This window comes from Sardina pilchardus, chromosome 3 (genome assembly GCF_963854185.1).
Source record: "Sardina pilchardus chromosome 3, fSarPil1.1, whole genome shotgun sequence".
Lineage (NCBI taxonomy): Eukaryota > Metazoa > Chordata > Actinopteri > Clupeiformes > Clupeidae > Sardina > Sardina pilchardus.
This window is the reverse complement of record NC_084996.1, coordinates 3,670,147-3,687,859: the sequence shown is the minus strand read 5'-3', so window position 1 is coordinate 3,687,859 and position 17,713 is coordinate 3,670,147. Positions and strand designations below refer to the sequence as shown.

The 17,713-nt window shown below is 50.0% G+C and overlaps 1 protein-coding gene across 6 annotated transcripts in view; it reads right to left on the bottom strand.

Annotated features, from left to right (window-relative positions):
- The window catches only part of tnrc18 (trinucleotide repeat containing 18), a 73,610-nt gene that overhangs the window by 34,173 nt on the left and 21,724 nt on the right, over positions 1-17,713 (bottom strand). For all 6 annotated transcript variants that reach the window (XM_062531366.1, XM_062531368.1, XM_062531370.1 and 3 more), the window contains exons 4-10: positions 11,537-11,641; positions 8,782-10,935; positions 6,648-6,750; positions 4,618-4,823; positions 3,715-3,861; positions 2,977-3,167; positions 1,648-2,113 (exon numbers count right to left, since the gene is read on the bottom strand). In XM_062531366.1, the coding sequence (XP_062387350.1) occupies positions 1,648-2,113; positions 2,977-3,167; positions 3,715-3,861; positions 4,618-4,823; positions 6,648-6,750; positions 8,782-10,935; positions 11,537-11,641 (3,372 nt within the window). The remainder of the gene's footprint in view (positions 1-1,647; positions 2,114-2,976; positions 3,168-3,714; positions 3,862-4,617; positions 4,824-6,647; positions 6,751-8,781; positions 10,936-11,536; positions 11,642-17,713) is intronic.

Genomic DNA, 17,713 nt, shown 5'->3' with positions numbered 1-17,713 from the left:
TGTACAGGGGAGACACACACCAACATGGGCACTGACACACACAAGAGAGACAGAGAGAGAGAGAGAGAGAGAGAGAGAGAGAGAGAGAGAGAGAGAGAGACAGACAGAGAGAGAGAGAGAGAGACAGACAGAGAGAGAGAGACAGAGAGAGAGAGAGACAGAGACAGAGACAGAGACAGAGAGAGACTGAGGGGCTGGGAGTGCTTATGTAGAGCGGCAGGCAGCAGAGAGCTTAGTTCCCTGTGACAGAGTGACAAAGTGATTAATTGCCCATGTGCACTTCAGGACTGAGGCTTTATGAAAGTTTCATGAGCCAAGTGGCCTCAGTGATGGCATCCCAAATGCCCAAGAAAACACACACACACACACTTTTCACTTTCATGCACTTTCACTCAAGAGTCCTTCCAAACAACTCACACACACACACTACGAGAAGCAACATAAACAAGATCACAGATATAAAGTTATTCATCTCCATTCGGACACAGTATCATTTATACATTTTTTACCATTCACAAATCACTCAGAGAGAGAGATAGAGAGAGAGAGAGAGAGAGAGAGACAAGAGAGCGAGAGAGAGAGAAAGAGAGAGAGAGAGAAAGAGAGAGAGAGAAAAGAAAGCGAGCGAGAGAGAACTGTCAGGGGACCGGTGGCAAAAACTGCTGCTTTGGTAAGAAGTCTCTATCGCAAGCAAGCAAAGTGGCAGCTGGTAATCCCAGATGTGTGGGACTATTTGCAGCCTCCTCATTAAGGCAGCACAGCCCAGCCCAGCACGCTTTGACATGAAGAATGGGCATCTAAGCCTTCGCGCCTGCTGTCCTGCACAGATCCCTAGGCCCCTGCCCAACATGCTCTTCAAATTTGTTACCGGAAGATCAATAGCCGGGGCGGCAACAATGACGGCTTTTGATGTGCTCTGTAGTTTTAATTACAGGCTATATGCAGATTCATCGCACCGTTAATTAAAAAGCTACATGCATGCAAAACATATGCATCAATCATGGACTTTGATGCATAATAATAATAATAATTCTAGTGCAACAACTCTGTTGCTGGAATAACTTTTGGGAAAGCCAGTGACTACAAAACATGACCAGGTCGTCAGCATATTTACATTACACTATCGACTATTAATAACAGACTGATTACACTTCAGAAAACGCCTGTAATTTCACAATAGCAACAACAATGTTCTGATGGAGAGATTAAAGACTTCTCTTCTCCTAAGCCCAATGAATACACACACACACACACACACACACAAGCAGCTGGTTTAGCTCCCAACATCCACTTTCCAATCTTGTGGGCCTATGATGTTATGAGAATCCTCATGAACTGGCACAAACTGCAAAGCATTAGCTACTCCTTCTGGGGTCCATAAGACATTTACAGACTTAACAACCACCTATAGGATAATTAACATAGAGGCTCTTACCACCTTTAGTACAAGGTGGTAAGGTTGTGATATACACATTCATATACAACATACATACTGTAAATTCTATACATACATACATACACAGCCTTAATTATAAATGCCGCCTAGCACAGGAATGAGAGAGAGAGGAGAGGAGAGGAGAGGAGAGGAGAGACAGAGACAGAGACAAAGTATGAGTGAGTGAGGGAGTGAGTGAGTGTGAGACTTACCTGGATACATGGACTGAAAGGGGGCTGAGGCCTGCTTCTGCAGCTCCAGGCCTTCCTTCTCAGCCACCTCCAGCGACTCCTCTTTGGGCCGGATGGGCGAGGGGGGCGGCGGGGAGGCCGAGGCCGGGCTGGGGGGGTGCGGGGCCGGGGTGGACGGGTGCGAGTAGGACTGCGGCGGGAAGGGCTTCTCGGCCTTGAGGTGCTGCTGCTGCTGCTCCTCGGACTTGAGCGCCGTGACGGATGGGGACGGCAGCGGGGCGATGGGCAGCGGCGTGAGCGCCTTGCTGTAGGACGAGGTGGACGGCGTCGGCGAGCGGTGGTGGTGGTGGTGGTGGTGCGGCGGCTTGCGGGGGTGCAGCGGCGGGGCCGAGACGGCCGAGAGGCCCGTTTTGTGGGTCCCCTCACCGCCCCGCTTGTCCACTTTGTCCTCCATGTCGGCCCTTTGTTCACTGGCCTTTAGTCTCTCCTGTGAGCGGGGAGAAAGCGGTGGTCAGGAGGACGCGCATGCTGAGAGAGGCAGCACAAGCACAGACACCCCCTGGAGATGGGCCTCGAACAGAAGCCAGTCGAGGAACTAGCAGGTGCCATTATTCACACACAGAGTTAGGCGACGGCAACAACAAAAAAGGCATATAACAACAAAAACGCACGGTTAGTCCCGACTGCTTCTCACACACAAGCTGCCGATATTCACTCCAAATGGCAAAAGCCCATCAAAGACACAGTTAGCAGCAGGGTGCCACCTTCAACATCTCTATGAACCCCCTACAGAGAGCATTTTAGCAGAAGTCTGGCACAGGGTATGGAAAGTAGTATGAGTGTGTGCGAGTGTGAGTGTGTGTGCGTGTCTGTGTGTGGAGGACTGAGCCATCCAGACTCAGCATGAACGCAAGCTTTGCATTCTTCCCTCTTCCTCTCTTCATTTCGATGTACAGTAGTTGGCAAACGCTCATGTTTGCAATATGCATGTTTGTGCAAAGTGACAGGAGCGAAACTCTGCAAACTCTGCAGAAATGGTGTGTTTGTCTGTTGATTTCGACTGTTGTGTGCTAGTGAGAGCATTTATTTGTATACATGCAAAAGAGCCTGTATGCACAGTGTTTTGAATATATACAGGGAGCTGCCAAATATTTAATGACTGCACATACACCAAAAAAACTCCAGTCTGATAGCGTGTGTGTGTATAGTGGCAAATATTTGACAAGTAGCTACTGTACATAACCGTAATTAGAACTCAGTCAAGTAGTCGAGCAAAAAAAAAAAGAAAAACACGAAATAAGCGCTAAATAAAAGATGCGCGGTGCGGTGCGGTGCGGTGCGAGTGCTCACCACGAACTGTGCGTTCCTCTGCATCTCCATGACCTGCGCGGCCTGCTGCTGGATCATGTAGAGCTCCTGCTGGCGCACGAGCTGCTGGTGGGAGAGCAGCTGGAGCTGGTGCGCGTGCTGCAGGGAGCTGCCCGCCGGGGGGTACAGCGCGGGCCACAGAGGGGGCGCCCGCTCCATCAACTCCGCCGCAGCTGGGGGGGGGGGACAACAGGAGGAGGAGGAGGTGAGGCTCAGGTATGCTCAGTATGGTGGGGAGTTATAATGCACGGGTGTAGTAGGTCTTACATAATGTCCATTATTTGCATGTTCCACAGTATGGAAAAGAATGCTTCTCAAGTATTTGCATTTTCACACATAATTGTATGGAATGTCCACACAATGGTAGAACCATATGTACAAGACATACTGGACAAGACATACAAAACAAGTTATACATGGGCAGGACAACTACACAGGCCCATATTTGTCTATATCAGAAAAGCCAATATACAGAAAGAACAGAGGTAGTGCAAGTTATGAGTAGCATATATGGATGTGAAGAACGCAAATACTCATCCATATATGGAGGCTAAAGAGAGTATACATATTTTGACAAGACATTCATCAGAGACTCAGATATACAAATGTATATAAAACCCCAAGATAACATAACATTCCATTTCCAGCCCTAACCCACACACTGTTAGCGCAAAATAGACATGTCACGGACGTCTCTCTGAAGGCCTGTGGGGAACCTACCATAATGGGAGAGATGCTCCGCAGGAATGACAATCAGCTGGCCGGACTGGGGATCGCGGGCAAACTGGTACGGTGCTGGGATGGAGCCCTGCATGGCAGGAGGGTAGCCAGGGGACAGGCCCTGGTGCAGGGAGGGGGGTGGCAGGCCTGCGTGGATCAAACAAACAGAAAACGGAAAACTACTGTTAGATGACCGGCACAGGGCCTCCTACGCAAAGCTGGGAGTTGATGGTCCATTTGCACTGCGACTGAAGCGGTTTTGGCAACCGCTCGTAGCTCCCTTTGTAACGCCGTAATGCCAACTCTGTACTTAAGTTGAACAGCTTTTTCTTCATCAGTGCCAAGAAAGGAAGCCCTTTTGAACTTGTGCTAGGCTAGGGGCATTCTTGTTTTGGGAGTGCTGTCTAGACTGCAATCTCAGTGTCAGGGAATCGCAATGGGAGCGTGTTGGTTTGCGCTGTTATTTTTGGATGAGGAACATGTACAGACCATGACTGTTTTTTTTCTTTTTTTTTTCTGTCTGGGGCAGACAGTCAGGACATTCTTAGAAGCCGAGTTGGAACAAAACTGGCAGAAACACACCAGACAGGCCCACAGAGACGAATCAGAGGAAATGAAGCAGCCGCGTGACACTGCAAACACGGCAGAACCGTCGCAGCGCCGATCCCAATCTCAGGGAGAGGCCGATTACAGCACAGTAAAAACAGTGAGGCAGAAGGAAAACCAAACCAAGCCAAACAAAAACAAACAAACAAACAAACAAACAAACAATCAGACTGCAAAAACACCACAGCATTATTTGGGAAACAAAAACAACCTTGGAGTGTCCCAGTACAGAAACACTCAAACTTTTTCAATCACGACTGAGCGGGCGGGCGCTGTGAGAAGTGTCCGTGGTCTTACCGTAGGGTGACCCCTGCAGCCAGACGGAGGGCGTGCCGGAGCGCGGGAGCCAGGGGTGCGAGGCCAGGTGGGAGGCCGGGTCGCCGGGCCAACGCCCCGGTCCAGCCAGGGCCGGCCCACCGGTCACCACCAGGTTAGGGTTGAGTCCACTGGCTGACACCATTGGGGGGTGCATCTGAGTGTACTCAGCCAGCTCCTTACTCTCCCTGCCAATGGAGAACCGAGAGAGAGAGAGACAGAGAGAGAGAGAGAGAGAGAGAGAGGGAGAGAGGGAGAGAGGGAGAGAGAGAGAGGGAGAGAGAGAGACAGAGAGAGACAGAGAGACGCAATTTAAAAAGCAGTTACACAGAATAATGAGGCTTTCTGTCATTTGTTCCCTCTTTTTCCAGGACAAATTAGACACAGACACCACAGTCCAGGATTCAAAGTCTGAAAAACTAAAAGTAAATAGATTTTTTTTGCACAATGTAAGCATGCTTCGGCCTGGGAACAAGGCCAAAGTTCGCAGTGCTGTGTAGCTGTCTGTGTAATTGCTACTCAAGCGATGTGAAAAAAATCTCATGCTCCCTTTTGCCAGCTGACCACTGCTAATTATGCAGGTCCTTCATTAACGGTCACCCTGGTACTTTATTTCATATTTGAATCTTTTTTTTACATTTTTTTTAGAACAACTAGCATCTGGACCCTTGCTGTAGCAGCATTGCTTTTTAAGCGACTGTGGCATATAAAGGCATTACCAAGACATGGGGCACTAACTCCCGTTCACCCGGCCATTCATCCATCCAGGGTTATGCAGTGGGAGCGAAAAAACTGGAGGCCGATCCCCTGCTGGGAGAGCCAGTCTCTTTTATAAGCAGCAATTTCCACAGTGGGGAAGGCAAGGCTTTTTCTGCCACTCTAAATGAGTGCAACACTTTGAAAATAGACTCCCATGAGCACGGGGAAAGTACCCATAAATCCATCTGCTCCTTAAAGAAACCCACGCTGCGAGGGAGACCAATAAAAACATGCCCTGTTAAGCCAATGAGGAGCCATCAGAAGGAATCGAGCTGCTTTTCCGAAGCGGAGCGGAAGTGCTCGCAGCCTTCGGCAGTAAACTAAAAAACATTTTCATAACGAGGTGCAATTAATTACGCGCGCTCTCCACCATTTTTTTTATTCTTGGCTACCTCTGAAGGCAAGACGACATAGTCAAATTCATTTCAGGGCAAAAATAATCTCCGTTTTTGGCAAGCGCTGCCGCCGCTGCCGCTCGGATACAGGCCTCACATGGCACCATGTACATCTCGTTTGGATCCTCTTTCAGAGCGCCGGCGCTGGTAGCTTACGAGAACTGGGAGTTACTTTAATGAGTAACCTTCAAAGGACAAACATCCTATCCTTTAACGGCTCTTATCGCCAGTTTCCACATAACTACGGGGGGAGAGAAATCAATCTTAGCCACAGAGCTGCGTGGGGCTGCTGCTCCTCCCCATGTCTCTGTGAGAAGATTGGGCTTAGACCTTCGGTTCCATTTCACCCGATTTTTCACCCAGCACAAGACAAAAAAATCCAAAATGCAACAGCAGACACAGAAGACTTCAAAGGCTTCCAGTGCTAGATAACATTAATGAATACAAAAACGCAGAATACATTATGCTGTATTAGTTACATCTTATGGCCTTCATCTAGCAACATGTTCATGGTTGCAATGCCAAAAAGTAACAAATATTCAGCAACTGAGCAGTAGAATTCAGGTTTTACAGGGTCATTTACTGAGCATATGCTGTTAGACACACAAATAGATAGATTGAGAATAGATATATACGGTCATTGTACAGAGACAATACAATGAAACTTGGTTTGCTACAACTGAAGGTGCATTTGGGATAAAAATATAAGAATGAAGAATAAGTACAGGTAATGTTACGATAATAAAATGAACTAAAAACAAGGACAGCATCTGTTGCCCATTTGGAATGTTATTGCAGTTGATATATTACTGTGCTTGTTGATTACTAGATGTTGACTGGGCATGTTCAATGTCTCACCTCAAAACCTTCTCCTGGTCTCGCTCGAGGCGGCCAGTGAGGAGCCGGTCGTCACGGTGACGTGTGCGCTCATCTCCTCGATCGTCCTCGGCGTGACCTGAGTCTGTGAGGGAGCACAGATAAAAAAGGTGAGGGGTCAGGTTTCAGATGGGGGCCGGTGGGGGTGGAGGGGGGCATGTTGGAAAGGCACAGGTGGTTTGCATGAAGCCTCAATTGTGAAGTCTGGAATTCGCAGACCCATAAATCAAATTCATTTGGGAGAGCAATTCAAAGGAATGTTGTTTCGGCAGACTCAACCTGCATTTTAAGCTCCATAACCTCAGACAACACGATAACCATGCGTATATTACAGCGGGCACCTATGTGTTCCAGAATTATCTAACACATAGCAGGCCACTGTAGCGTGTTATTCCATCTCTGGTGTTCCTTCTGTGCTCACTTCAAAAGGGGTCTGGACTGTGCCTGGGTGTCAGAATGTGTTAGCATTTCTCCGTGGGCATGGACGAGTCTAAAGATAGCCACAGCTCTTAGTGACCGAGCTTATCAGTCAATGGGCTGATTCAGTTTGCACAAGTCAAGTGGGATGAGTTAACACAACATGGACATTACCACCCCTCAACAAAAGCCGATGACAGGCACATCAAATTGACTGTACGGTTTCGTTGCTGGAGGGCTACGGTCAGTGCTAAGGAAAGTCTAGTAAAATACGACTCAAACAGCAGCCTGCAATAACAACACTATAGCGGACTCTAATCCACTTTAAAATCAAATGTACATCCAGCAGCAGTTGTCGATACTATCCGTGAAAAAATAAAAAATAAAAAATGATGCGACTTTGTACAACAATGGTCAATATTCTGCTTAAAGCCAGGAGGGGGGGTGTTTCCATGCCAGCATTTCAAAATAGCCCGGAATAAATGTCACCGTGGGCGCAGGCTCCCGGTGGCTGGAGAGATGCACCCCGGTCCCCTCAGTCATTTTTACGAGTGTATTGAACCCTTCAGTACTGACAGCAGGCCGAGGGGCTGGAGGAGGAATGCGCTCCTGGCAAACCTCAGAGGGCCACGCGAGAAGCACACCGATCGCGGTCATGCTCCCGAGCCGAGAGGTTCCCCCCCCCCCCCCCCCCCCCCCGCTCGTTTCCAAGGTTACTGAAATCTAGTCCCGCAAAACGCTATCCGTCAGCCATCGGCGGAGGAGGAGAGGGAGAGGGAGGGGCGTAAAAGGAGAACACCCAAAACAAACATGATAAGAACAGCCCACAAAAAAAGGCACCGCTCTCCATTTCTTTCCTCCCTCTTTGGACACATTTATGATTTCAGAACGTGCCCGCGGTTCAAAAGGGGGGCTGGTGTTATTACTACAATCCCTGCGCACACAGAAGGAAATAAATTAATGCCTCGCCCCTCGCTCAGTCAAGGCTGATTCTATTGCTTAGCAACAAACCTAAAGTCCTATTAGAATTCAGCTCTTGTTTGGAGCTTTTAGTTCTGCTCTGTAAATGACATTTATAATGCAGGCAGGCAGGCAGCGTCTTAGTCAGAGAAAAGGCTTAGTACACACACACACACACACACACACACACACACACACACACACACACACACACACACACACACACACACACACACACACACACACACACACACACACACACACACACACACACACACACACACACACACACACACACACACACACACACACACACACACACACACACACACACACACACACACACACACACACACACACACACACACACACACACACACCTCCCTACACTGGCAGGCCCTACTGTAGGAAAAGCACACTGACAAGACCTCAGCCATCTCTTTTACATAAGGTCCCTGAAATGGCTTGGTAGTAAACAGGAGGGGAGGCCCTGAGGCTTGGGGTTTCTCTCCGCAATACAATCAAAGGAAAAAAGGTCAAAAGAGACTTCATTATTTAAACTGAAACCTAGACAGGCAGCCTTTGAAAAGCATACTCAAACAGGTGAATTGTTAAGCTATGAAGAGAACTCTATACTGAGAATTGTTTTTGTTCCTAGTGAGAAGTCTGCGGTTGAAATAATACACAAATCCAGACTGACTTGAATTGAAGATGTGTAAAGCGAGTAAAGCAATCTTACTTTTGATGCCTCCTCCAGGGATGGTCCTCTCGCGGTCCCCTGGTCCTGAGCTGGGTTTGCTGCTGTTGTCTCGCTGGCGCGCCACGGCCACGGCGATGCCCACGGGCGGATGGCGCACCTCCACCTCCCCCTGAGCGCTGCCCATGCCGCCGATGCCTCCGCCCGCGTCTCTGCCGAAGGACTTGGCGCTGTCGGGTCTCTCCGGGTCCCTCTTCAGCTGCTTGCCGGGCTGCTGCGGGGGAAGGTGCTGCACCTTGGACACGGCGCCGGGTCCCGGGCCGTGACCGTGGCTGTGCCCTTGGCCGTGACCGTGGCCGGCCTCTAGCTTCATGCTCCCGAGCCCGCCGAACGGGCTCCTGCCCCCGCCGGAGGAGGCAGAGGAGGAGGACGAGGAGGAGGAGGAGGACGGGTGCCTGGCGCCGGGTTCGCCGGAGAAGTTTCCGCTGTACTTGATGAGGCTCTGCATGGCCGACACCTCGCCCGCGGGGTGAGGGTCCGGCTGGAGGCCCTCGGGGCTGCCCCCGCTGCCGGCGGGCCTGTGGTGGAGGCCGGAGGGGTCGAGGTACATTCGCTTGCCCCCGTCCTCGTCCCCTCCGCGGCCCACGTGTCCGTGGTGGGCGGCCAGCGCAGCCATGTGGCTGGTGGCGTAGTTGCCCATGTCAAAAGGCTTCCATTTGGGCTCGGCGCTCGCAAAGCCCTTCAGGGGATGCGGGTCTGTGTGCAGTGCAGCCGGGTCCATCCCCGCGAAGGGGTGCGCAGGTCGGCCTGTCCGCTCCCGTTCCCGTTCTCGCTCACGCTCCCGTTCTCGTTCTCGTTCTCGTTCTCGCTCCTGGCTACGGTTTTCTGCCTCCAGGCCCATTCTGATGGGGTGTCTGGGCGGGCCGCCGGGGTAGTCCCGGGCGTCGGGGCTGTGCCTGGATTTGCTCGTGCACATGTCGGAGGGAGGGGGCCGTTTTATGGCTAAACCGTTTGACCTTATGACAGAGCCTTCCTCCCTCAAGAGGTCTCTTTTGTAGTCTGGGTGAGGGGGGGACTCGTTTCGAACCAAGGGCCGCCCGTGGTCGATGTGAGTCCTGTCAACCAGCGGCACTGATCTGTAGGCTTCCCTGTCCCTCTCCCGTTCTCTATCGCGTTCTCTTTCCCGGTCTCTCTCCCGCTCTCTTTCTCTGTCTTTTTCTCTATCTCGTTCTCTCTCCCTCTCCCGCTCCCGCTCCCGCTCCCGCTCCCTGCTTTTGTCATTTTTATTGTCTCGAGCTTGCGAGGCAATCTGGATGGGTCCTTTCCTCTCGTCGTAAACCTCGACAGAAGGCACATACGTGGGAGCGATCACTCGGTGTTCCTTTCCTGGCTCCTTGGCGGCCGAGTAGAAGGGGTACAGGCCGGGCGGCATGTGGTGAGGGGGAGGGTAGGTGCCAGAAGACACCAGCCGGGGAGGCAGGTGGGGCAGCGGGCTCTGCAGGGAGGGGGGCACGGCGTACGACATGTGCAGGGGACCTGCGGGAGCGCCCGACACCGAGTCGCAGCGCTTCTGCCGCTCCACGTGGCCGCCGAGGTGGTGGTGGTGGTGGTGGTGCCCGCCGCCGACGCTGGGCCGAGCGTTCTCGTCGTCGCGGGGGCCCCGGTCGCGGTCGGGTTCTCCGCTGGAGCACCTGGCCGAGGAACCGCCCTGCCCGCCCCCGCTCCTGCAGTTGCTGAGCGACGACGTCTGCAGCGGGTGCTTGGGCTTGGCGTCGGGCGCGTTCGGCCCGAACGGGTGCTGGTGGAAGGCCGGCCACGCGTGCTCCGCGCCGCCCTTTCCCAGACGCTCCGACCCGGAGAGGGGCTGCCGCTCCCGCTCGTCCTCGGTCTTGACGTCTTGCGTCAGGTCCACGACGCTGTGCGGACGCTGCTCCTCCCTGGACCGGTCGCGCTCTCGATCTCGCTCCCGCTCTCGCTCCCGTTCCCGCCGGTGCAGCGGCGTTCCCAACTCGATCTTGAAGGCCTTTTCCTTCCCCATGTCCCGCTCCCTCACAGGCTCCCTCAGGCTTTTGTGGGCAGGCAGAGGCTCCTTCTCCCTGGACAGGGAGCTGGACATGTGGGCACCAGGGCTGCGGGAGAGGCTGGACTGGGAGTGCAAAGACTGCTGCCCCACAGGACTGGGCAGGTAGAAGCCTTCTGCAAGAGAACAAGACGGCACCATCAAAGCCAAGTCATTGGGCAACAGCTCAAGTCAATTTGCAGCATCTTGGAAGGCAAAACTTAGACAAATTTCCAACATTTTCCACAGATCTGACATTGATGTTGTGGACTTGGCCAGTAAATAAGCAAAAAAGAAAATCAATTGTTGACTGAAAAGCTAGATGTTGTCATTGCTGTTAGTCTGTACAGAGGGAACAATAACAATGACCTGAAGTCAACTGTGTCTGTCTACTGTGTAGGAGGTAATCCAGGAGGTAATCAGCTAACAGAGAAATAAAACCGACTAGAAATACTTCATTTATCAAACAAAAAAGAAAAGAAAAAAACTCCCACACACACACACACAAAAAACCCAAGACAACTGCCTACACATGCTCTTCACATGGACTGTTAAACACAAAGTGGTGGTTTTGTCTCTAAGCACTCAGTATAAACAAAAGCTTAGCGTTACATATTGGTGTGGGTGCTACCTGCGTAGACTGGCAGATCAAGCCTTCAGTTATAATCAATAGAGCGCCTGACCCTTGATGGAAATCACGGTGCACATGAATGCTTTGGAGGGAAAAAGATGGCAAACCTTTTTGTGAGTCGAAGAGTGCATGCTGGCCCAGCTGTGGGTGTTCCATATGGCCAACGGGAATGTAGGGGCTGGAGTACAAACTGCCAGGCAGATGTGAGTAACCTGAGGGGTAGAACACAGCACTTTGTCAGCCATTTTGATTTTTTTGTTTTTGTCCTGTCACAACATTGTGCTCTTCAACTCCATGTTGAACTGTGATTTTTATACAGATTTATTTCTGCTCTTCACTTTGGTCAGCTGTTTTTTTTTTCCGTTTTTTTTAACAAAACACTCGCATACATCAAAACAACAGACTTCAAAAAATGTAATCTGGTATCAGTTCACGAATCGCCTTTGGGCCAGCAGACTGCGTGGTGTGCTGCTGGAATCATAAAACTGAATTATGGAGTAGCAACTCAGGAAGGGGGGATATATTTTTCTCTCACATGACAGGGTGGACACTCCCTGGTGACCAGCTAACATACACAAAGTCATGAATTTTATCAAAGATTTCACCAAGGACGGAAACACAGCCAGCTCAAGCGCACATGCATGCTCGCACTCGCTCCGTCAGAAACATTCCTCCTAAATATTCATTTTAACGAGTACCACAAATCAACGGAGGCACTTAGAGCTGCGGCTGTGGTGGGGCGGCGGTAACGTCACTGCCCGACTAGCGCTCGGTCGGAGTTCGATTCCCTAACACGCCGTTGTGAAATCTGTGCCACTTTACATAAGCGCGTCTAAAATATCAGTCAACTTCAACCTTCACTTTAACTTCAACATTTCTTATTCTCCGTCCCCCAAACATGGAAATAATTGACATCCTCTTCCCTTCGTTCCTTCCTCTCTTTCTTATGGGTGTATGTTTCAGTGGAATCTGCCACCATGCAGGTGACCCATGCCTTCCCCTGACATAACCTCCAGGCTCTAATTGGGTAGAAGGTTCAGCAGCCATCCAGCTGAAGCAGAGTCTGTGCACCCAGGGGGTGGGGTGGGGTGGGGTGTAGCTATGACTGTTCTTATGGTGGCACGCTGGAGGGAAATGGATGAGGGAGAGAGAGCGATAAACAGAAACAGCACACAGAGAGCAAGACAGGAATAGAAAAGAAAAGAAAGGAAAGAAAGAAGGGGGGAAAAAAGGCCAGGGAGCGAGTTAAGGGCCGAAAGGGAAGAGAGAGAGCCGGCCTGACCTGTTGGCGTATGGATTGAGAAACTTTGGCGGAGGGGAGGGGAGAGGAACAGGGGGAGCAGTCACTCAGGCCTGAGGCGATGGCTGAACCCCCCGTGACTCTGGCCTCCGAGCGAGGCGACGACTGACAAATGAAATGTTTGTTTTCAAAGCCACCGCCATTCCAAGCATGCAATTATTCAGAACACTCGCAGGCGTGTCAGACGAGTTTAGCGGTTTTAGCGAAAAGGTCACAAGATGATGGTCACGACTCCAGCTAGTGAATCCTCCCCTTTTAAAGAGACACAGGAGTATTTCGGCAGCACACAAACAAAAACAAAAAAAACAACACAACACACACTGCAACAACAACACACCATCATCAATAGGGACAGGTGTGCGTGGCTGCCTTTGTTTGTTTGGATGAAGGACCGTAGCAGGCTTACAAAACGCATTTAATGAGCCCGGAGTCCGAGAGCCAATTCAGCCCTGGGGCTGAGGGCATAATAAATGGGAAAGGTCAAACAGCCATCGCATCCCTCTGACTGCCATGATAATGGGCTCAAGTGCTGTGCCGCTCCTTATGGCTTCCATTCAACCCCCGCCATAGCCAGATCAGGCCAGGACAGAGGTTAATTTGAGTGCCTTGCAAAAGAATTCAACCCCCCAAATCATCACGCTTTTCTTGTTTTTTTAAAAAGATATCTAGGCATTATTATTTGCTCAGTCAGTGTTTTCATGGTAAACCTTTTATCTTTTAGCACATTTCTAGATGCTAACTAAGTTGCTCGTCTGTTGACATTAGAAATAAAACATATTAAGAGACTGCTTAATAATGCAGGGTAATGGCTGGACTGTGGAAGCTTGTCTCCTTCGTTAAGATCTTCCTCTTTGGTTTGGGGGTCAACCTTTTCTATAAAGCATCCGGGTGTTGTAATGCTACTTCAACTTTTCTTTGAGTGGGCCCAGTGTTGCTCAATTGGACATTGAATATTTTTTTTAAATATCAACTGGTAGCACATAATTATTACATCTATGATCAAATAAGGGGTACCCTTTGTGAAACCTTTGGGGGAGCACATGTGAATTATTGAACTCAAAATCACTATGGGTTGAATATCCAAAAAAAAATTGAACGCTGATTGGGCAAATATGCTTAAATATCTTTTCTAAATGTGAAAATGGTGATGAATTCCAAGCAACCCACTCCATTTGCAACCCACTGTATTTTACTGCTTGTAGCAAATAAATAATTCACATCTACAAACAGCATACAAGTGGGGGGGAAAAAACACCATAGTAAAATTCCATGGATAACATTTTCTACATGAATATTTTAAGATGCAATTGAACAGTCATCTTTAATCTTTTTCTTTATAAGGAAATAATACCGCGCTGAAGGCGATCTGCTTATTTGAGTGCATAGAGAGAGAGAGCGCCTCAAAACAACATGAGAGATTAGCTTCTGACAGCACAGGCAATTAAAATGGGAGTCGCATCAGCCAATATAGATTAGAGCTGGAGTCACGGGGCTGTCAATGAAAGAGAAGCACACCGGTGTTTAGAAAGATAATACAGCCAAGGTGCTGCGGGGTATCAAAGGTCAAAGGTCAAGGGTCACATGATCTTAATGACTGCCGCCGCATGAGCACTGAAAAGGGATTTGCCCTCAGGCGCTTTCGGGAGCAGGGAGACTGGGCAGACAAAAAAAAAAAAAGAGGGAGACTTTGCTCATTCCATCTCCAAGGGAGCGTTCCTCATACTTACAGATCCAGTCAGAGCGAGAGAAGAGAGACCTTGGCCTCTACTAAAAGCAGACAAAGTGCATCAAGAGCAGCACCGTCACATTACTTTGCCATGCTATTCTCACAGCGCAAGAGGCTATGTCAGTGACCCCCCCCCCCCCCCCGCACTGATGAAAATACAAGCCTTGGCGGTGTTGCAGTAACAGAAACATGGGCCATAGTGGCTTTGCCCACACATGGGCTTTGGCACGATCATTTACGCTAGCTGCCGGGAAAATCTACAAACCAGGGAAAGCAACAGCCGCTGTTGCCAACACGCGGTCTCGCAAAGTAGCCATTTTCGGCGTATAACCTTCCACCCAGATAGTTACGTCAACTGTCACCGTGGGCTTTTTTTGAAATATAGTACTCTGCTGATAAAAGATACGGTTGGGGAAAGGTACACCAGTTGCTAAGCAAGTTCTGGTCGAGCCACTAATAGACGCCCGGAGCAAACGCCGGTGGTTCATTGGAGCGGCCTTAATATAGAACATCTAAGGCGATACGATCGCACTACGCGCTTGATGGCATTCTGACACCATTCCGACAGAGAACTGAGGACATCCTGCCCGTGTTTATGGAGAGGGTACAAAGATGCCGTCCATTTCAGCTTCTTTTAGGGGGGACAAACATAGGCGAGAGTGTCAAAGGCAATTGCAGTGGTCTGTGGACTGTGCCTTTGCTTTAGCGTCATCATCTCCATAGACTTGCTTGTTCTGATGTAAATACCAGCCACATACTCACTTTTCTCTGAGGAATAACTGGCCTTAGTTTCTGACTACGCGGCTTTACGCATCCATACAGCGCGAGAGAGTGTCAGAGTCCACCCAGACTGATAAGAAAACCTCCGGGCTGAATAGTGGAAGGAGGGGAAAAAGAACATAATCCAGAGAACAGATTAAGGGGCTTAAACCCGGTGTGATTGTGAAAAGAAGGGCAGACATACAGCGTCTCTTCAAGCATAAGAATGATTTAACTTGGCCGTTTCTCAAGGGATCTATTACCGAGGACGGAAGAAGGTTACGCTTAAGTGGGGCATGGTAGTGTAGAATTTTTTGCTCAAAGTGGAACAATCCAGGAAAAAAGAAGAGAGAAAGAGAGACACCATTAGCATTCAATAGGGGAGGGCCCTGTATCTGGGAATTCAACACACCATCCCCTGCCTGGATATTACCGAGGACCTCGAAGGCTCCTCTAAAAACTCCACTTTGCACCAAAAAAAAAAAAAGTGGAGGGAAAAAAAGGGAAGGAAAACTGACAGAGGGATGGAATGAGCTCCGCAGCTGAGGGGTGGGCAGGGCAGGGCAAGGCAGGGTGGGGGGGCAGGGTGGGGGGGGCAGAGGGGGGTAGGGATTCAGAGGTGCATGCTCACGACATGATAAAGGTCGAGGGGTCGTGTGGAGGGAGGATAGCTGAGGGGGTGGGCAGAGAGGGCCGGGGATGAACTTTGACACGTCACACTTCATCAGTCAGACCTCACCTTCACTCTACAGCAGCAGTACTGAGATGGGCTCTGCGCGCACACACACACACACACACGGGGAGAAAGGCCACGTCCCACACAACACAACACATGCCTCTCGTCTCCATTCAACCTGGAAACCAAAGCCTTTTGTCTCGCGCTCCTCTCTCTCTCTCTCTCACACACACACACACACACACACACACACACACACACACACACACACACACACACACACACACACACACACACTAACTGAGGCTTTTTTCCACACACACAAACACACACTATCCAAGTCCATTTCCACACACACACACACACACACACACACACCAAGTCTAAATCAACCAAATCTTACCACTAACACACTCATGCACACACTCACACACACCCTTTCATTCACAGCCAGTGCCTGAAACCAGAGCCACGCATCCACTTCAGTATCAACAGGGTCTATCTGAACCAACACATCCATCAGGCCAGTCCAGCCAGAGTGCTAGCCTTTCACTGGGGGCCAATGCGTGACAGGAGCGGGCGGCAGGCACCGGCACTGGCCAATCAATCAATCACAGGCCGGGGACACAAGCCCGCAGGGCCTATGCCATTGGCTGACGGCACAGTCCAAAGGTGAACACTTAGGGCCATTAGTAGATCTGCTTACAGTCATTTAATAGCCAACGACTGGCTCGGAGTGTAAGCTGACTAACTGAAGAGGGGAAAAACCAACACTGTGGTTGTGATATAAAATCATTGGAACCATAAAAGAGTCACACACCGAGTGCAAAAATAATCTGTATGTGACTGCTTCAAAAATGTTTGGCACTGGTGTCGAGTGTGAAAGATCAAAGAGACCAATAAGATATCATGGAGCACGGAGTCAGACTGCACCGTTCAAGACTGAAGTGCTGAGACACTAGCCTTGGTCCGCTTGATCTGTGATCGGACTAGCATGTGCCTGTTTTGCGGAGCAAAGCATTATCAACACACTCGTGGAGATTGCCTCTTTTTAAAAGTCAAATGCATCTTCTGGGGTTATCGTGCACACAGAGGCGCTCCACAAGAGAGAGGGACTGAGGCGCCGACAAACTCAATCATGCGCTGGGGGTAACAATTCATGTTTATTAATTAAACTTTCAAAAGATAAATCTTTCGAGGCTGCATCCTCTTTTATTTCCACCGTACTTGACAATCTCCTTACGCAGCAGAGACGGGCGGTGTTATAAAAAAAAGAAGGAAAAAAACCCCACAAAAAACAACACACAACACACAAGGGTATGCAACGAAGGACACACAAGAATTGTTTCTCCCTTCTCTTGCAAAAATAGCAGAATTCCACAGCTGCCACTTCTCGTTCCCTGTAGTTAATAGGGGGCAGGTGCACCCTTTAGAATAAACACGCATGTTCAAATATTTTCGCAGGCCGCGGAGAGACAGAGTACACTTCAATGTCAGCCATTCATCACATTTCTATGTAGGCAGAGCGACACAGACGCCGCGTGAGCCGTGCCAAGGCTTTAGACACAATTCATCGGCACTTTCCCTCTGCGGGGACGCCAAACAAAGCGCCGTGGGTACAAGGCCCTTCAGAAAGCCTAGTTAATAATCCACCCACAGCCCTGCCGTGGCTCCTCTGCTCCTTTTCCTCTTTTCTTGGGCTCTTTTCTTTCCCCCCCCACCCCCCCCTCGCGGTTCTCTTGCTATCTTGCGCACAAACCCGTTTTGTTGCGCTCGGAATCAGAGGCGGCTCAAAATGGCAGTGCCCTCCTTCATGACTCGGG